The 21,506-nt window shown below is 36.8% G+C and overlaps 1 protein-coding gene across 4 annotated transcripts in view; it reads left to right on the plus strand.

Moving 5' to 3' along the window:
* NIPBL (NIPBL cohesin loading factor) overlaps positions 1–21,506 on the plus strand; it is a 196,286-nt gene that overhangs the window by 155,039 nt on the left and 19,741 nt on the right. For all 4 annotated transcript variants that reach the window (XM_033179374.1, XM_033179378.1, XM_033179376.1 and 1 more), the window contains 8 exons: positions 89–187; positions 1,215–1,268; positions 10,809–10,917; positions 12,998–13,134; positions 19,219–19,359; positions 19,515–19,608; positions 20,333–20,487; positions 20,998–21,088. In XM_033179374.1, coding sequence (XP_033035265.1) covers positions 89–187; positions 1,215–1,268; positions 10,809–10,917; positions 12,998–13,134; positions 19,219–19,359; positions 19,515–19,608; positions 20,333–20,487; positions 20,998–21,088 — 880 coding nt within the window. The remainder of the gene's footprint in view (positions 1–88; positions 188–1,214; positions 1,269–10,808; positions 10,918–12,997; positions 13,135–19,218; positions 19,360–19,514; positions 19,609–20,332; positions 20,488–20,997; positions 21,089–21,506) is intronic.

Raw genomic sequence — 21,506 nt, forward strand, 5'->3', positions numbered from 1 at the left:
GCTTTGTGTTGGGCCTAATGATAATTTGGAATTGTGAAATTGCCATATTTGTTATAATTAGTTAATTTGAAATTTCTCTTTCTTCTAGAAATTAGTAAATGAAACATTCCAGAAACTCTGGTTTACTCCAACTCCACACAGTGACAAAGAAGCAATGACAAGGAAAATTTTAAACATTACCGATGTGGTAAGAAGGACTGGAACAAGGGTGTGGTCACTGTTGATCCAGACCTAATTGAGGCCTACGTGTCTTATGAAGGAAGAGACAATAATGAGATATTTCATTAATCTTGACATTTCGTACTGCTGCCTTTACTTTATATATCTGGAGATGCTCAAGGGATGCAAGTAACATGTCGTTGATGTTTCCGTATAGCCCTACTTCTTGGCATTAATTGATGTAAACAGTGATACTGAGATTTTCCTATTCCTCCAGCAATTAAAAACAGGGAGGGAAAGGAGAAATGGAAGAACAGATACAATCACCCAAGGGTAATAATCTGCAAAGATAGTAATGCCTACTTTTTTCAGAAATTATGAATATGGATTAGCTAAATCTTTTTATTATGCATAAGCTATACATTTTGTGTTTTTAATATAAGAAATTTTTGCCAGTCACAGTGTGGTATATGCCTATAATCCCAGCTGCCCAGGAGTCTGAGACGGGGGATCAAGAGATCCTTGAACCAGGAGTTCAAAGCTGCAGTATACTGTAATCATGCCTGTGAATAGGCGCTACACTCCAGCCTGGGCAATATAATAGCAAGATCCCTCAAAAAAAAAAAAAAAAAGGAATTCTGTATATTCAGTTACATCATCTTCTAAATTTATATTGATGTCTTTAAAATGTGCCATCTAGAAGGGTAATAAGAAACAAATATTTTTGTTCTTACTGTTTAAGATATTGCAGATTTTCCTCACAGACTGTAGTTCAAGTTATTGTGCCATTTTAAACTTGTGCCACTTTAAACATTTAGTGCCGTATTAAACTTCAATACATTAAACTAATTTCTTCAATGTTTTCCAAGATATTTTTAGAATAAAGTTCTATAACATTAGTAAATAGTTGTGTTACTGAAAAAATAGTTTACTTTAAAAATAAACTTTTGAATTGAGAGAATTGAAACATGTTTCAGGCTAAAGCATAACAAAAGTGTATTTTATTCAGATTTTTAAATATATTTCTAACTTTGATACTTTTCATCACCCCTTAGGTTGCAGCATGCAGAGATACTGGATATGACTGGTTTGAGCAACTCCTTCAAAATGTGAGTGTTCTTTTGACTCCTGGTAACATAAAATTTAATAGGTTAGGTTTTTTTGTTTTGTTTTGTTTGACTATGATTTAAAAGAACCTTTTGAGTTCTTTTGGTAGGGAAAATTTATTTCAATATGTTAGGCTGGATGATTTTGTTAATTTCTCTAATTCAGCTGCCTGGTTTTTTTGTTTGTTTGTTTTTTGAGACGGAGTCTCGCTCTCTTCGCTGTCGCCCAGGCTGGAGTGCAGTGGCACAATCTTGGTTCACTTCAACCTCCACCTCCTGGGTTCAAGCAATTCTCCTGCCTCAGACTCCAGAGTAGCTAGGATTACAGGTGTCCGCCACCACGCCCGGCTAATTTTTGTATTTTTAGTAGAGATGGGGTTTCACCATGTTGGCCAGGCTGGTCTCAAACTCCTGACCTCAGGTGATCTGCCTGCCTCGGCCTCCCAAAGTGCTGGGATTATAGGCATGAGCCACTGCACCTGGCCTTCAGTTGCCTATTATAGAAGTAAGTTTTCTGAATCATTAACTAAAATTCTATCTTACCTTCTTTCCAGATAATTTTTTTTTTAATCTCTGTAAATAATAGATGCAAGATTTATAAATGGATCAATATATTGCATTAAAAATATAATTACATGATTTAGTATGTTATGCATAGAATTTCCTTTAGTAGTACAGAATCAAACCACAACTAGTGGTTTTTTTTAAGTTTCATAAATAGAAATGTTTATCTCCCTGTGAGTTGTTAAATTTTTTATTTTAGAAAATTTCACATAGGCAGAAATATCCATCACTCAGCTTCAAAAATTACCAGCATTTTCACCGCCTTGTTATAGCTATCCTTCCCCTATCTGGTTTTCTCCTTTCTTTCTTTCTTCCTTTGTTTTCCATAATCCTTTTTTTTTTTTTTTTTTTTTTTTTTTTGGGAGACGGAATCTCACTCTGTCGCCCAAACTGGAGTGCAGTGGCACCATCTCAGCCAGCTCACTGCAACCTCCGCCTCCCGAGTTCAAGGGATTCTCCTACCTCAGCCTCCCAAGTAGCTGGGGTTACAGGCACTTGCCACCTCACCCAGCTAATTTTTGTATTTTTAGTAGAGATGAAGTTTCACCATGTTGGCCAGGCTGGTCTCAAACTCCTGACCTCAGGTGATCTGCCCACCTTGGCCTCCCCAAGTGCTGAGATTACAGGCATGAGCTACCATGCCCAGCCTGTAATACTTTTAAAACAAATGCCAAACTTTATATTATCTCACTCATAGATACTTTAGCATCTATCTATCTCTAGCAGATAATGGCTTTAAAAAAAAATTATCATTTATATCAAAATAGTAATGCATTATTCCATAACTAATACCTATTCAGCGTTCATATTTTCCTGTCTCAAAAATGTATTTTTATAGTTGGTTTGCAGTTGCTTTGGTTGATATACTCTTAAGTCTCTTATAATAGTTTGCCCCTCAACTCCCTTTTCTCATGCCACTTGTATGTTTTTCTGTAGAATCTCCCACATTCTGGATTTAATAGGTCACTTTTTTTCTGGTGTCATTTAAGTTGTTCCTCCATCCACCAGTTTTCAAGTAAACTCTTAGTGAAATCTAGAGGCTTAATATGATTAAAGTTCAATTTTTAATCTGGGAGACAAATACCTCATAGGTGGTGGTGAATATTATTGCATCACAGCAGGAAGCACATGTCTAGTTGTCCCATTTTCAGTGATTGATCTTCGATGAATTTAAGTGATGATATACAGTCATGTAACCTCCAACACAATGAGCATAGAGGATATTACCCTAAAAAACTTCCTCATGCCTTTTTGCAGTTGATCCTCTCTTCCTGGCCCTAGAAAACTATTGATCTACTTTTTGTCACTATAGTTGTACCTTTTTAGAAGTTCATATCAATGGAATCATACAGTCTGCAATCTTGTGTTTGACTTTCTAAACTTAGAATGTTGATTCATTCTTGTTGCTAATATATTAATATACCTTTTTATTGCTGAGTAGTTTCAATGGCATGGATATATCATAATTTCATTATTCACCATTTTGTGGACTTTTGGGTTCTTTCCAGTTTGGGGGTGTTATGAATAATGCTGCTGTGAATATTGGTGTATAAGGTTTTATGCAGTTGTATGTTTTCATTTATCTTGGGTAAATTCCTAGGAATGTGATTACAGGGTCATATGGTGAGTGAGAAACTGTCAAAATGTTTTTCCAAAATTACTAAACCATTTTTCATTTCCACTATCAGTGTGTGAAAGTTCCAGTTGCTCCACATCCTCATCAATTCTCGTTATTGTCAGTCTTTTTTAAAAAACTTTAGCCATTTTGGTGTGATGGTAAAAGTAGTACATTACTTTCTTACGATGTCTTTTAAAAAACCTTCATGGTGTTTTCAGTGTGTAAATCTTAGGCTGTCTTCTTAAATCATCTTTCATTTCATATTTTTACATGATATATTTGGCATCATTTCTTTCCTAAATCAAATAATTAGCTCTATATCACAGAGCCTTATGACCACCTTAGTTAAGTTTATGTCAGCCATCCCAAAAGGTACATCATGTTTTCTAAAAGGCTCTAAATCATGTATTTCGTTTGATAGTTTACTATAAATAATCAAGTAAGAATTCAATGTAACTATCAGAAATGTCACTATTTAGGATTACTAAAAAGAATCTAAAATAATATCCTTCTGTATTAGCAAATTAGAAGCGGAAAGGACATGACCATTTTTATAATCTCTTAGCAATGATAGTTTTACTTGTACATTCTTTGTATCTTTATTCTCTAGTCCCATTTATTTAGTTAGTAAGTTAGTTTATTCATCCTATTCATGCTGCCTATTCTATGCTTTCCTACTTTAGTTTCTGCCAACAACTTAGTTTACCATTGATACTGTAACTTTGTGATATATTTCCTTATACTAGCAGAGTTTGCTTTAGTGAAAGAAAACAAACTCAAATGTGTATATATATACACATACACATATATATATGACAGAAACATAACTCCTGTGAGCAATTATAACGTGTATGCATAAATGTTAAGAGAAGCTAGGAAGGATATAAAGAATGGACTGCTGTAGTTATTACAAATTATTGAGTCCAGAATAATTGACATGCTTACTGTTTTTACATGAGCACATATACATGTATTGCGTTCAGTCCAATTTCAGATATTTCTAATTTTTATTTTTGGATTGGGTTTTGGGGGTTTTGTTGTTCTTGATTGTTTTTTGTAGATCATTGACTCTCCCCAATTATTGAATATGTTTTTCTAGGGAAACTTGAAGTACTACTGAAATAGCTTCAAATTCCCACATGTACTAAACTCTGTTCGTTGTCTAAATAATTATGTTAGTATATCTTTTTTTTTTTTTTGGAGACAGAGTCTTGCTCTGTCATGCATGCTGGAGTACAGTGGCACCATCATGGCCCACTGTGACCTCAACGTCCCTGGCTCAAGCAGTCCTTTGTCCTCAGCCTCCCATTTAGCTGGAACCACAGGCATGCCCTACCATGTTTAGCCTCTTTTGCTTCTTTTTTTTTTTTTTTTTTTTTTTTGAGACAGGATGTCACTGTATTACTCAAGCTTAGTATATCTTTTTTGTTTTTGTTTTTGTTTTTGAGGCGGAGTTTCACTCTTGTCGCCCAGGGTGGAATGCAGTGGTGTGATCTCCGCTAACTGCAACCTCCGCCTCCTGGGTTCAAGCAATTCTCTTGCCTCAGCCTCCTGAGTATCTGGAATTACAGGCACCCACCACCACGCCCAGCTACTTTTATTGTATTAGTAGAGACGGGGTTTCACCATGTTGACCAGGCTGGTCTTGAACTCCTGACCTCAGGTGATCTGCCCGCCTTGGCCTCCCAAAGTACTGAGATTACAGGCACAAGCCACCGTGCCCGGCCAGTGTATCATTTTTAAATGTATGGTGCTATCATTCCTTTATAACCTTTAACAATTCATTGTTTTTTGGCATTTTTCAGTAGGATGTGGAAGAATAACTTCTGTCATGAAGGTCCTCACATTTTTTTTATTTCTAAAATGTACTCCAGTTAGTTTAAACCACTACCATAAATTGAGTAGCTCTTCATGACAGTCTTCTTCAAAAAACACATCCATAGCCCTGTGATGGGTACACAAAAATTAAATAGATTTTACAATGCCATTCATTTGACTTATTTATGATCTGAGACTGATCCTTTTTCAGTTTGTAAGGAAAATACAGGCAATGAAAAACAGTTAAGGGTTACCCATGTTTCATCTGTTCCTGTCCTTTGTAATCCAGAGCAAGATCTTTCTGAGTTTACAATGAAATATTTTATCTCTATCAACCAGTGAATGGATAAACTATGATGATTCCATACAATTTAATAGTACTCCACATCAAAAAAGAACAGACTGTCGAAACGTACAGCAACATAAATAATGAAAACATTATGCAGAGTAAAAGAAGCCTTACATAGAAGAGTACATACTATAATTCCATTTATACAAAATTCTAGGAGAGGTAAAGCTAATCTATACTGGAAAAAATCAGAATAGTGGCTGCAGGGAGCTGGGGATTGACTGGGAAAGGACATGAGGGAACTTTCAGGGATGACGGTCGTCGTCTCTATCAGTGGTTCTAAAAGTTACCAGCATTATCTGGGGATTTATTAGAAATGCAAATTCTCGCCGGGTGCGGTGGCTCAAGCCTGTAATCCCAGCACTTTGGGAGGCCGAGACGGGCGGATCACGAGGTCAGGAGATCGAGACCATCCTGGCTAACACGGTGAAACCCCGTCTCTACTAAAAAATACAAAAAACTAGCCGGGCAAGGTGGCGGGCGCCTGTAGTTCCAGCTACTCGGGAGGCTGAGGCAGGAGAATGGCGTGAACCCGGGAGGCGGAGCTTGCAGTGAGCTGAGATCCGGCCACTGCACTCCAGCCCCGGCGACAGAGTGAGACTCCGTCTCAAAAAAAAAAAAAAAAGAAATGCAAATTCTCAGGCCCTACTCCAGACTTAATTCATCAGTAACTCTGAGGGTAGAGCCCATAATTCTGTATTTTAACAGTCTCTCTCCAGGTGATTCAGATACAAGTTAAAGATTGAGAACAACTGTTCTGTATCTTGGTGAACTTGAGTTACAATGATAAATGCATTTGACAAAACTGAGCAAATGTACACTAAAAATTTGTGCATTTTATTGCATGTGCGTTTTATCTCAAGGAAAAAATGGGGAGTATGCTGAAGTCTCAAGTTTACTTTGAAATGTGTTGGAAGTAAAATGGATATAGGTGTGTGTGTATGCATATGCATACATGTATACACACATGTTTGTGTGTGTGTGTGTGTGTGTGTGTGTTCATCCCAGCAGAATAAAGTCTTAAAGGCAGGATCCTGGAGCCAGGCTCAGTAGCTTGCACCCGGAATCCCAGCCTCTCAGAAGGTTGAGGCAGGAGGATCATTTGAAGCCTGGAGTTTTAGACCAGCCTGGACAACATACTGAGACCCCATCTCTAAAAAACATAAATAAATAAAATTAGCTGAGCATTGTGGCCTGTGCCTGTAGATCCAGCTACTTGGGAGGCAGAGGCAGGAGGATCACTTGAGCACGGGATTTTTAGGGTGCAGTGAACTGTGATTATGCAACTGCACTTTCTTCTGGGGAACAGAGTGAGACCCTGTCTCACACACAAAAAATGTTTTTAATGGTAGAATCTAGATGATGGTGGTTAGAGAGTGTTCATGATAAAACTTTTTTCAACTCTTTTGTATGGCTGAAGTTTTTCATAATAAAATATTAAGATGGTGTAAAAATGTACCTATATCACTGGGAATGTTGGTACCTTTAAAAGGAATTTTTTAAATGAGCAAACTAAATTATACTTTAAAACAATTTTATGCACCTTGATTAGTTCTTTTATATTATGAGTGCATGGCTAATATATGTGTGTAGGTTAACATTAAAGTAGAAGAAATCATTTCAGAGTGGGCAAGAAAAATTTTTGATAAAATTCAATATCCTTGAATGATTACTTATAATAAATGAGGATAAAATGTAAATTCCTTAATCTGACAGATAAAACTACAAAACCTAAAATGAAAATAATGCAAAATGGGAAACTGTGAGCGTTCTTCAAAATCATGAATAAAAAAATTTAAATATATCAAGGTGATTGTGAAATATATATGGAAAAGCAGAGAAAAGGTAAAAATAAATAATTTCTGTAAAAGCTGGAACACTGACTTGCCTTACAAAATATCGGGACTTATTTTCAAAGATACATTACATAATTAATAGCAGTAATAAGTAGATCAGTACTAAATAGAACAATGGAACAGGATAGAGAGCCCAGAAAACAGGCTTACACAAATAGAATATGCTTGCTATAAAACGGAAGTGGCATTGCAGATGATGGAGAAAAGATAGACTGTTTAGTAAATGGAGTTGGGCTATTTGACTGTCCATAAGAATTAAAAAAAAGAAAAAGATTCATACTTCAGCTGAAAAATCAACTCCATATAGATTAAAGGAGAACTTTAAAACTTTTAGAATAAAATATAGGAGAAAAAATTTTTTAAATTATATATATATAATGGAGTTACATATTTTTATTTTTATATTTTTTATTTATTGCTGAGTACATATTTTATTTTGTATAAATATATATTTTTTTTTAATGGCGTGGTCTTGCTGTGTTGCCCAGGCTGGACTCAAACTCCTAGGCTCAAGTGATCCTTCTACCTCAGCCTCTTGAGTAGCTGGGACTACAAGCATGTGCCACCATGCCCAGCCTGAATATATTTTTGATCTCTGGGTAGGGAAGGATGTCTTAAACAAGGGACAAAAACCATTAACCTTAAAAGATTGAAGTGAAAATACAAGTCACAAAATGGGAAAAGATATTTGGCACATATGTAATCAACCATTAATACCAAGAATAAATATATAAGAACTCCTCTCCTACAAAACCAGTATAAGTCAAGTGTCCCAGTAGAAAAATAGGTAAAGTTCATTAATAGGCATTTCATGGGGAAAATAGCATATAGGGCCTATACTGTGTTCAAGCCCATTAGTAAAGTAAGAAATACAAATCAAGACCACTTTCTATACCATTTTATTGACAAAAGTGGAGAAGTCAGACAATCACAAGTGATGGAAAAGAGGGATCAGATAGTATCTCTTAATACAGATGATAATTGAGAAAATATTACAGCCACTTTGAAAAACAACAGTTTCATAAAATTATCTCATAAAAGCATTATCTTGTGAAATTGAACAATGCATATATCTAATGACCCAGCAGTTCGACTTCAAGTATATATACACACAAAAGAATCTTGCATATTTGCATCAGGAGGCATATACAAGAATGCTTAGTTGTACTAAAATAGGGATTAACCTATCTACAAAAGAGTGGATAAATGAATTAACATATAGGCAGACAGTGGGGTGTTGTACAGCAGTGAAAATCGGTAAAATACAGCTGTATGCAACAACCTAGATCATAGTGGCATAATGTTGAGTGAAAAAAGCAAATCTCACAAGACTACATCAAGTATACTACCTTTTTAGAAAGTGGAAAATCAAAGAAAACTATAAATAGCATACAGCTTATACTTTTTTTAAAAAACAAGTAGATGATAAATTTTCTGATAGTGATTACCTTACGTGTGAAACAGGAAAATGGGATAAGGGAAGGAGCACATTGGGAGATACGAGATATTAAAATTGTTCTTGATTTGGATTCAAATTATGCCATTATTTATTAGTAAATTAAAAGGGCATATACAAGTGGTAATGGTGTGTCATGAATCAAAATTTATGGTTAATTCTTTTGTGTGTACCTGAAGCCTTGGAAATGAAAAAGGAAAACCAAGGATGAGAGAGGGTAGTTTTCTACTCCTACCATTAAATAAAAGACCAAGCTAAGCCGGGCGTGGTGGCTCATGCCTATAATCCCAGCACTTTGGGAGAGGGAGGGAGGTGGATCACTTGAGCCCAAGAGTTTAAGACCAGCTTGGGCAACATAGAGAACCCCATCTCTACAAACTATACAAAAATAAGCCGGGCATGTTGACTCACGCCTGTGGTCCCAGCTGTATGGGAGGCTGACCCCGGGAGGTCAAGGCTGCAGTGAGCTTTGATTGTGCCACTGCACTCCAGCCTGAGTGACAATGAGACACTGTCTCAGAAAAGATCAAACTAGAACGTGATATTAATAGGTGCTTTAAGGAAATTAGAGAATGGGGCAGGAAGAATTTGCGGTTCATAGTTGAAACCTAGTACATTGAAGCTGTCTACTTTATTTCTTTAAATTGGAGGAAAAGGGGCAGTGTGTGTGTTATGTTACTCTGGTTGCTGTCAGTTGTTTTAATCATTTATGTATCTTTTTTTTTTTTTTTTTTTTTTTTTTTGAGACGGAGTCTTGCTCTGCCACCCAGGCTGGAGTGCAGTGGCCGGATCTCAGCTCACTGCAAGCTCCGCCTCCCGGGTTTACGCCATTCTCCTGCCTCAGCCTCCCGAGTCGCTGGGACTACAGGCGCCCGCCTCGTCGCCCGGCTAGTTTTTTGTATTTTTAAGTAGAGACAGGGTTTCACCGTATTAGCCAGGATGGTCTCGATCTCCTGACCTCGTGATCCGCCCGTCTCGGCCTCCCAAAGTGCTGGGATTACAGGCTTGAGCCACCGCGCCCGGCCCATTTATGTATCTTATAGGGAAAGTTTCAGCTTGTGCTGCCCAAGCTTGTGCCCAACTATAAGCCACATGCATTTTTTTTAATGTTAATTTCAATTTTTATTTTATTTAATTTTAATTCCTCAATCACAGTAGGTACATTGCAAGTGCTTAATAGCTGCATGTGACTCTTGGAAACCATATTGGACAGCAATGATATAGAACATTTCCATTATTGCAGAGAAAGTTATATTTAACAGCAGTGGAACTCTTCACAGAAATCAAATACACATTTAGATTCCTTCAATATCCTCAGAATTATATTAGCTAGCTTTTCTTAGCAAAACAGATATACCTTATGACTCTTCTGTTGACCTTTGATTATGAAAGATTAGATTGGTTTTACTTTTTAGCTGTATTTAGAATGATCTCTATCCTCATCTCATTATTCATAACACTTTTCTAGCATTGTTTGTGATTTTGCAAAGGATAATGCAGAAATTTACCCTTACGTTTTATAATTGCCTTTTAAGGTGCAGTTATTAATTATTTAAAATAATTCAGCTAGTATTGTGTGATACTATGTTTTTGATTGGAATAGGGAGAAAGGGAAGTTCATCTTTTCTACATCTTTCACATCTTACCTTAGGTCTTACACAGCAATTTAAGTACTTTGTAGTAAAATTGAAAGTATTGCTAAATTACTGGTTTATATTTTTAAACATATATATTTTTGTTTCATTAATTTGCACTTTGAGTACTAAATTGTTAATGACAAATTGAAAAGTGTATTACTTATGGACACTTTTAATGTGTTTATCTTATTATTGCCTAGTGAATAATTATACCGGGATTTTTTTTTGTATATATATATGTATAGTTGTTGAAGTCCGAAGAGGATTCCTCATATAAACCTGTGAAGAAAGCTTGTACTCAACTTGTTGATAACCTAGTTGAGCACATTCTTAAATATGAGGAATCTCTAGCTGGTAAGACATTTTATATATATATTGATCTTTAGTTGATTTTATAAGATATTTTTAAATATTTTGAGCACATTTCTCATTTTTCCCTCTGGCTCTGCTTGTCTAATGATTACTTCACTTTTAAATGAAATACATTTTTGTTATATAGATATCTGTTTGATGTTGTATCCTAGATTATATTGTTATGATTGACTAAGATTATCTAGAGCATTGTAATAAAAGCGTGGGCCTCACCTCTTCCACATATCTTTTAATAGCATATTATAATTTTAGATGTCATTGAATAGGAGTAAAAATCCAGGGGCTAATATATATCTAGCTAATGATACTCATCACAAAACTGGTATCTTCTAAGTCATATAAAATTATCTCAAAATGAAATTGTTTTAGCTATTATAAAAAGTGTTTTTTAAAGATTTGTATTACATTCCTAAGATTTATTATTTATAATTGTTACCTAAAGTTTGCTTAATCTTGAGCTAGAAATTTATTAAAATGTTTAAAATCACAAATTAAGTACTTAATATTTTATATTCTCGTGTTATTTACCAATCACAAATCTGAAATTTTTAATCAATTATAAATAAATGATTACTTAAGAAATATAAAAATTGGTCCAGGCGCTGTGGCTCACCCCTGTAATCCCAACACTTTGGGAGGCCAAGGCGGGTGGTGGATCATGAGGTCAGGCGATCGAGACCATCCTGGCTAACACGGTGAAACCCCGTCTCTACTGAAAATACAAAAAAAAATTAGCGTGGTGGGTGCCTGTAGTCCCAGCTACTTGGGAGGCTGAGGCAGGAGAATGGCATGAACCCAGGAGGCGGAGCTTGCAGTGAGCCGAGATCGCGCCGCTACACTCCAGCCTGGGCAACAGAGCGAGACTCTGTCTCAAACAAATATATAGATAGATAGATGGATAGATAGATAGATACCCATTGCTTGAAGCACACAAAGACTAGCATTACTTCCCATCTAACGCACATTAATGAGGAACAACGTCAGCCTCAGTTGTTCTCCAAAATTGGGAGCCAGTAGCCTTTAACAGCTATTCATTTATGGCACCTACGGAAGTTGTTGATATGCTTTATATTTTTTATATAAAGTCTTTTTTTTTTTTTTTCATGTGTACCTCTTTTTTTCTTTTTATCTCCTTGGTCCGATTTTTTATTTTTCCCCATCCTGGAATTTAGGGGTGATACTGATGTCCCTTAATGTTAAAAAGTTGCAATCTCCTCTAAAAATTTGTTTCCTAAGAACCAGTGTATTTCCTAATTAGCAACATTTTCTTCCCACCTGAACAGCATTTTGTTTAGAGCTGTCTTACAGCATTGTTCCAGTTTCTGTTTGTTGCTCCCATTTTTTAACATTCTTCTACCACAGCATCATCTCTTTTTTTCCCAGTACCCTTAGTTTCACCTCAGCTAAATTGCTAGCTTTTTTTCCCACATTCACTTCCTTTCTTTTTTTTTTTTTTTTCTTAAAGACAGGGTCTCACTCTGTCACCCAGGCTGGGTTGTAGTGGCATAATTATAGCTCACTGCAACCTAGAACTCCTGGGGTGAAGCAATCCTCCCACCTCGGCTCCTGAGTAACTGAGACTACAAGTGCACGTCACCACACCAGGCTAAATTTTTTATTTTTCTGTAGAGATGGAATTTCCCGTGTTGTCCAAGCTGATCTCAAATTCCTAGACTCAAGCCTTTTTCCTGTGATGGCCTCCCAAAGTGCTGGGATTACAGGTGTGAGCCATCACACCCAGCCCATTGATTTTAGATATAACCAATACCACATATATTCCCAAAAGCCCATCCCTAAACTTCTCAATTTCCATTAGTATAAAACTTGCCTTCTGTAGAGAGCATGGCCTCTTCTTGTTCTTTATCTTGAGAATATGTGATTTCTATACCAAAGAAAAAATGAGATGGAGAAAGTCTGTTATCATAAGAACTACTAATTCATTATATTGAGGACTATACTGGACCTATTTAGGGGATAATATTAAGTAATTTAAATAATATTCTGTATAATTTCCACTACTTTGTCATATTTTAGTGTCTTATTTCTCTGTTTGTTTTTCCAGACTCTGACAATAAAGGTGTGAATTCTGGAAGATTGGTAGCTTGCATAACCACTTTGTTCTTATTCAGCAAAATAAGACCCCAGCTCATGGTTAAACATGCAATGACTATGCAACCATACCTTACCACTAAATGTAGTGTAAGTATAGAGCTGTCTTATTCTTGTGTCTTACATAAAACATTAAGTGCTTTAAATTTAGAATTCACATGCGTCAACCACATTCTCACTGACAGATCAGCTGTGTCATTTACTTAGATATATGTTCTATTTGTAGCAAGTGATCTATAAACATCAAGTCTGACATATTATAAATAAAGTTCAGGTTCCATTTTGCTGTAAACTTCTCAAGCCAAACCCTCAGTAAATGCTTACTAAATGTTATAGCTATTGTTAAGATCTCAGAATGAATGAAGCAGAGTTCCTGTCTTTGAGAAATTTACTATCTTTTGGGTCCTGAACGTGTCTGTCATTTATAATATAATAAATATAAAAATCGATACCATTGCTCGAAGCACACAAAGACTAACATTACGTCCCATCTAATGCACATTATTGAGGAACAACAGTCAACCTCGGTCATTCTCCAAAATTGAGAGCCAATAGCCTCTAACAGAGGTCCATTTATGGCACCTAAGGAAGTTGTTGATATGCTTTATATTTTTCATACAGTCTTTTTTAATTTATATTTTATAAATTTATTTTTATAATAGAACAATATATTAAATATGGAAAATCTATAATATCATACCAGAGATGTTAGGCTGTTGGTATTAACATACACTATGTTTTTATAAAATACGGTGTGAGTAGTAAGAAATTGCTTAAGTAAAATTATCTAGCAAATAAAGATTTTAAAGTATATATGACAGCATAGTGAGTTAGGTGGTTTACATGTATAATCTCATTTACTTTATGAAGTAGGTACTATTATCTATTTTACAGATAAGGAAACTAAAGCTTACAGAGTATAAGTAACTGCTAAAAATACAAAATTTTAAAATACTCTTAAAACTTAACAAATATAAAAGGCTTCTCACATACTATGATCCTAATGTTCCTAAGGAGCTAATTTTAACTTTTCTCTACTACATTTGTTTTGCTGCTATGGTCAGTTTTTTTGATGATCTAAATTGCAAGCTCTAGGTGAAAACCTCGGGACTTCCTGAGAAAACTTGAAGAACTGAGGAGAGTAGTAAAGGATAATAAATACCTAAAAACAACATGCATTTACTTCTGAGACACTAATTCTGTCTTTAGGGTTTCTGTTAGATCCAGAAATATATTGGTTATTATTGTGGCTAATAATAATAGCTAATAATTTTTTAGCAAAGTACCAAGCATTGTGAAAATTTTACATGTATTTTATCTCATTTACTTTGTGAGGTAAGTACTATTATGATCTCAGTTTTACAGATAAGGAAACTAAAACTTAAAGAATATAAATAACTGGCCCAATGTCACACAGCTAACCAGTCCCAAAGCTAGAATTCAGCCCCATGTCTACCAGTAGAATCTGGACTATAATGAAACCTGTTATTTATTATTTATATTATAAATCGTCCTTGCATGATTTTGAACCAGTAATTTTTTAAAACAAAATCACTTTTAAAATGTCTTGTACATCTTTTATGTATGTACACAAATATTAAGTTTTATATAAATAAGAGTATCTCATACATGGTAAACTTTTTGTTTAACATTTTGTGTTTTTTGTTTTTGTTTTTATGTCCTATCTCCATCTTTATTCATCTTCCCTTCAGAATAAACGTCTTATAGTATCCTTAACATACTTTTATAGTTGTGGACACACAGGTATATATAAATGGTTGACCAGGTTTTGTAAAAATTGAGTCATATTATATAGATATTTATTAGGCATATTTGGTAATCTCATATTACCTGGTATATATCTAATTCCTTGTTTTAGATGGCTGTATATTATCCATTTTATGGATGTCCTGTGATTTATTTAATCATTTCCCTATTTGGCAGGTGTTTACATATATCCTTTTGATCACCACTACAAACAATGTTTAAATAAACACTCCAATTTAAATACCTTTAAGTACTGACACCTTTATTTTGTTGGAACAGTTGCTGAGGAGTGGACTTGCTAGGTTGAAACAATGATTATTTTGGTTTTCATTTTTAATTGATCTTGCCATTTTGTGGTGGATGGGTTTTATACAACCTTTTGGAAAGCTGTATGTGACAATCATTGTCATTATTTTAGTGTTCTTTGCCAGTCTAACAGGTGGAAAGGAATAATTCATTATTGCTTCAGTTTCCTTCCCTGACTGCAAAGAAGGTTGAGCATCTTTTCATGGTACTGACCAGTTGGGCTTGCTTTTCTGTGAATTCACTATTTATATTATTTTCATATCATTCGTCCATTTTACCTTTGAATTGTAGGCCTTTTTTTAGGAGAACTCTTTAAACAATTTAAATATTTTAGATATTAAGCCATCTTATAGTATATTTATTACAAATACTTTTCCCTGTTCTATTCTGTTGCTCTTTTACTTAATGGTTTCTGTCTTTCTTTAAATTTTTCTTCTGGAATTTAAGGTATTTCTTTTACTTGATTTTCCAGGCCATTATATTAAGGGAAAGTTCAGCAAATGCTACGTTCTTTGAGATTGAGGCTCACACTGTCACCCAGGCTGGAGTGCAATGCGCAATCTTGGCTCACTGCAACCTCCGCCTCCTGGCTTCAAGTGACTCTCCTTCCTCAGTCTCCCAAGTAGCTGGGATTACAGGTGCACACCACCACACACCTGGCTAATTTTTTGTATTTTTAGTAGAGACAGGGTTTCACTATGTTGGCCTGACTGGTCTTGAACTGCAGAACTTGTTGATCTGCCCCGCCTTGGCCTCCCAAAGTGCAGGGATTACAGGCATGAGCCACTGCGCCCGGCCTACTGTTTTTTGTTTTGTTTTTTTTAACGACACAGTCTTGCTCTGTTGGCCAGGCTGGAGTACAGTCCTGCAATTTTGGCTCACTGCAACCTTCACCTCCCAGGTTCAAGCGATTCTCATGCCTCAGCCACCCAAGTAGCTGGGATTTTACAAGTGTGCACCACCACACCCAGCTAATTTCTGTATTTTCAGTAGAGACAGGGTTTTGCCATGCTGGCCAGGCTGGTCTTGAACTCCTGGCCTCAAGTAATCTGTGCACCTTGGCCTCCCAAAGAGCTGGGATTATAGGCATGAGCCACTGTGCCCAGCCACTACATTTTTTTTTTTTTTTTTTTTTCAGGTAAAATGCTGGCACTGGTTCTCAAATTTATCCAACAAAAATTCTTCTGTCCCTAGATCCACTTTAACTCGGTACAGGAAACAACAGGATTTCTATGTTACTTAAAAAGAATTTGTGTTTTCTTTTTAATCCTGTGGGGATCCTAAAAGGAAGGATGAATATGATGTGGGAATTTCTTTTTTTTTTTTTTTTTTTTAATTAATACTCCTACAAGCCAAGTGGTGGGAATGTTTTTAACTAGTGTGTTAATAAGCTCAAAAAGTCCAAAATGGGCTGGGCACGGTGGCTCACGCCTGTAATCCCAGCACTTTGGGAGGCTGAGGTGGGCGGATCACGAGGTCAGGAGTTCAAGACCAGCCTGGCCAGCATGGTGAAACCCTGTCTCTACTAAAAATACAAAAATTAGTCAAGCATGGTGGTGCGCACCTGTAGTCCCAACTACTCGGAAGACTAAAGCAGGAGAATCACTTGAACCTGGGGGGCGGAGGTTGCAGTGAACCGAGATTGCGCCACTGCCTCCGGCCTGGACAACAGGACGAGGCTCTGTCTCAACAAAAAGTCCAAAATGAATGCCGGTAATCCATTACTAACAATGAGGATTAGTAGCTTAAAAACTAGATTAAGGCTGGACATGATGGCTCACACCTGTAATCCTAGCACTTTGGGAGGCTGAGGTAGGCAGATCACAAAACTTAACTGGGCGTGGTGGCGGACTAGTTGTCGGTCCATATTCCTGACATGCTGATGCTTCTCCCTCCATACCTCCAGCTACTCTGGAGGCTGAGGCAGGAGAATCACTTGAACCCAGGAGGCAGAGGTTGCAGTGAGCCAAGATCGTGCCACTGCACTCCAGCCTGGACGACAGAGTGAGACTCTTGTCTCAAAAAAAAAGAAAAGCAAAAAAAAAAAAAAACTAGATTAAAAACATGCGTTGAAAGCCTTACTACACAAACACACACACGCACACATAACTGATTGCCTTTGGGGAAATGAACTGGGGTGGCTGGAGGATAGATAGAAACAAGACTTTTTTTTTTTTTTTTTTTTGAGGCGGAGTCTCGCTCTGTCGCCCGGACTGGAGTGCAGTGGCCGGATCTCAGCTCACTGCAAGCTCCGCTTCCTGGGTTTACGCCATTCTCCTGCCTCAGCCTCCCGAGTAGCTGGGACTACAGGCGCCCGCCACTTCGCCCAGCTAGTTTTTGTATTTTTAGTAGAGACGGGGTTTCACCGTGTTAGCCAGGATGGTCTCGATCTCCTGACCTCGTGATCCGCCCGTCTCGGCCTCCCAAAATGCTGGGATTACAGGCTTGAGCCACCGCGCCCAGCCAGAAACAAGACTTTTTATTGTAAATCCTTTTCTACCTTTTGGTTTTTTTTAAAAAGTCTCTACCTATTTTTTTAAACATGCTTATTAGTTTTTCTAATCAAAGAAATACACATTTAAATTTAAAGAAGTCCTAGGCTGAGCATGGTGGCTCACACCTGTAATCCCAGTGCTTTGGGTGGCCAAGGCAGGAGGATCCCTTGAGGCCAGGAATTCACAACCAGCCTGGGCAACATAGTGAGACCCTGTCTCTACAAAAATGAAAATTAAGGCCAGGTGCAGTGGCTCACACCTGTAATCCCAGTGCTTTGGGTGGCCAAGGCAGGGGGATCACTTGAGGCCAAGAATTCACAACCAGCCAGGGCAACATAGTGAGACCCTATCTCTACAAAAATGAAAATTAAGGCCGGGTGCAGTGGCTCACACCTGTAATCCCAGTGCTTTGGGTGGCCAAGGCAGGGGGATCACTTGAGGCCAAGAATTCACAACCAGCCAGGGCAACATAGTGAGACCCTATCTCTACAAAAATGAAAATTAAGGCCGGGTGCAGTGGCTCACACCTGTAATCCCAGCACTTTGGGAGGCCAAGGCAGATGGATGACGAGGTCAGGAGTCCCAGACCAGCCTGGCCAAGATGGTGAAACCCCATCTCTACTAAAAATACAAAAATTAGCCAGGCATGGTGGTGGGCACCTGTAATCCCAGCTACTCGGGTGGCTGAGGCAGGGAGTTGCTTGAACCCGGGAGGCAGAGGTTGCAGTCAGCCAAGATCGCACCACTGCACTCCAGCCTGGGCAACAGAGCAAGACTCCGTCTCAAAAAAAAGAAAATTAAAAAATTAACTAGGTGTAATGTTATGCACCTGTAGTCCTAGCTACTCGAGAGACTGTCAGGAAAATAGCTCAAGCTCAGGAATTCAGGATTGCATTGAGCTATGATTGTGCCACTGCACTCCAACCTGGGCAATTGAGCAAGACACTGTTTCTTAAAAATAAAGAAGCCTTTTGCCTAGTTCTGGGATTCTATGTTTTTTTATCTATCAGAAAATTTTAACACAGGATTTCTCAACCTCAGCACTATTGACAGGACTAGATTATTCTTTGTTGTCAAGGATTGTTCTGTGCATTACAGGTTGTTTAGCAGCATCCCTGGCCTCCAGCCACTAGATGCCAGTAGTGGCTCCCATTGTGACAACCAAAAATGTCTCCAGACACTGCCAAGTACTCCTGTGTCAGGATACAGGGGAAGAAGCTAACCTGATTGAGAACTACTGGGTTAACATACACAGCTCGGAAAATACTAATCATAAAAACTGTACCAGCCTTTGTATAATACTGTCAATATGTAAATACCCTTGTTTAGAATTGACTTGTGTTACATTTTAGGGAAAAAAATATAACTTTAACATTGTGATTAAGTGACCCCAAGGTCACATTTTGGTAAGTTAGTTGTTGGTCCATATTCCTGACACGCTGGTGCTTCTTCTTCCATATCTTGAAAAAAAACTCTAATAGACTTTTTTTTTTTAACTGGACCTTTACGTGCAAAATGCCCTATTTCTGCCCACAAATACGTAAAACTGTATATAGTTTCTTTTAAGGTTTTGGATATTCATAAAGCATTATTTTTATTCTTATAGACACAAAATGATTTCATGGTTATCTGCAATGTTGCAAAAATCCTAGAGCTAGTTGTACCACTGATGGAGCATCCAAGTGAAACTTTTCTTGCCACTATTGAAGAAGATCTGATGAAGCTCATCATCAAATATGGCATGACTGTAAGCACTCAGTTTACCATTTGTTTATTCATTAGTGTGAAGTTATAATGTATTTTATTAATATTATTTTTAAAGCAAATATTTGTAAAAAGCTAAGTTTTTAAAATAGTATATTTTTAACTTTTATCTAAACAAATATTTTCTATATCTTTTAGGTAGTGCAACATTGTGTCAGCTGTCTTGGGGCTGTTGTAAATAAAGTGACACAAAATTTTAAATTTGTGTGGGCTTGTTTCAATAGATACTATGGTAAGTTCAGTACCAGGGTTTTAAAATTATTCTGCTAGGTCCTGCAGTGTGTCAGCTCATTTTAAACGCATTTGATAAAAGGCTAGAATCAAGGAAACTATGAGGTGTGATTATCCACTGTTGTCCTCTCAAAAACAATATTGTCTAGTGTCTTTTGTATTCCCTTAAGAACCCACTGTGATTACTTCAGAAATTTATCTCCTGATAAGTAAAGGTTGGTACATTTTTTGCGCACTGTGAAAAGTAAAATTTAAATTTTCTTACATTAATTAGTTTAGACTCTAAATAAAGAGCGCCCTCATAATTCTAGACATATTTAATATTTAGAACCATTAGTAAAAATTAATTGGCCGGGCACAGTGGCTCATGCCTGTAATTCCAGCACTTTGGGAGGCCAAGGCGGATGGATCACCTGAGGTCGGGAGTTCGAGATCAGCCTGGCCAACATGGTGAAACCCCGTCTCTCTACTAAAAACACAAAAATGTCCCAGGCATGGTGGCACACAACTGTAATCCCAGCTACTTGGGGAGCTGAGGCAGGAGAATCACTTGAACCCGGGAGGCGGAGGTTGCAGTGAGCCAGGATCACATCACTGCACTCCAGCCTGGGTGACAGAGTGAGACTCCATTTCAAAAAAAAAAAAAAATTGTAATTCATTAGTAGTAATTACTTGAACTGAGTGATTCAAAGATAAATATTATAATTATTACTTATCTTTATTAGGTGCCATTTCAAAATTGAAAAGTCAACACCAAGAGGACCCAAATAACACTTCACTTCTAACAAACAAACCAGCACTTCTTAGATCCCTTTTCACTGTTGGAGCACTATGTCGGCATTTTGATTTTGATCTGGAAGATTTTAAAGGCAATAGCAAGGTAAAGATAGTAATACTTAAAATGCTATAAAACATAGAACTATATGACACTGTGATCTGAGAATAACAGTAATGACCCAGGATGAAGGCAATATTAGTCTGGTTTAATGAAAATTCTGAAAACAGTGCTACTCAAAGCATGGTCCTCAGACTGACTGCTAATCCATGAACTTTTTGTTACTGATGTGTAACCACATAATGAAATTTCTCTGACAAGTTATATCAGCTTTGTAACAGTAGGCACACTGTTGACATCAACAGCTAATTTTTTTAAAAAAATTTTTTCAATGAAGGGAACAACACACTGATTTACATTCCAAAACAAGCTTCTTTGTCACACACTGATACTTTGAATGCCACTGTTCTAAAATAAATGGAATTGGTTACTTCTTTTTTTAATAAAGTTCACATACAGAAATTCTCATTGCCTTTAGGTATTTTTTTCCTTTATAGTTGAAAATTAATCTAAGTTACTCTTCATGAATACTTTAATGTGTTTTCCTCCCCTTAGGTTAACATAAAAGATAAAGTACTTGAACTATTGATGTATTTTACAAAACATTCAGATGAAGAAGTACAAACAAAAGCTATCATTGGTCTAGGTAAGTCTAAATTTCTTTATAAATTGTAGCTATTTGAGAGGGATAGAGCACATTTTTAAATATTGTGAATCTAAATTGTTGATTTATTTTAATATGTTTCTATTAGCAGTAGGATTTGGTGTATAGAATGTAGATCTGGGGATTAAAACAACTGGATTCCATTCTTGTTATGGCCATTGACTTCCTGGGTGAACTTGAGCAAGCCACTTGTCTTTTCATCAGTGTCTTCATTAGTAAAATAGAGATAACAATACTTTCTTCTACCCCTCCTCCATAGGGTATCTGAAGAACATTCATTAAAGCCCTTTGATAAAGAAAAATAATGTAGAAGAATTCTGTACTCTTTGCATTTTTGTAATTGTTCTTTTTCATTGCAAGGCTTTGTCACTACAGGAAGCTGCCACATCTAGTTAAAACA

Source organism: Trachypithecus francoisi, unplaced genomic scaffold (assembly GCF_009764315.1).
Source record: "Trachypithecus francoisi isolate TF-2019V2 unplaced genomic scaffold, Tfra_2.0 Lachesis_group2, whole genome shotgun sequence".
Taxonomy (NCBI): domain Eukaryota; kingdom Metazoa; phylum Chordata; class Mammalia; order Primates; family Cercopithecidae; genus Trachypithecus; species Trachypithecus francoisi.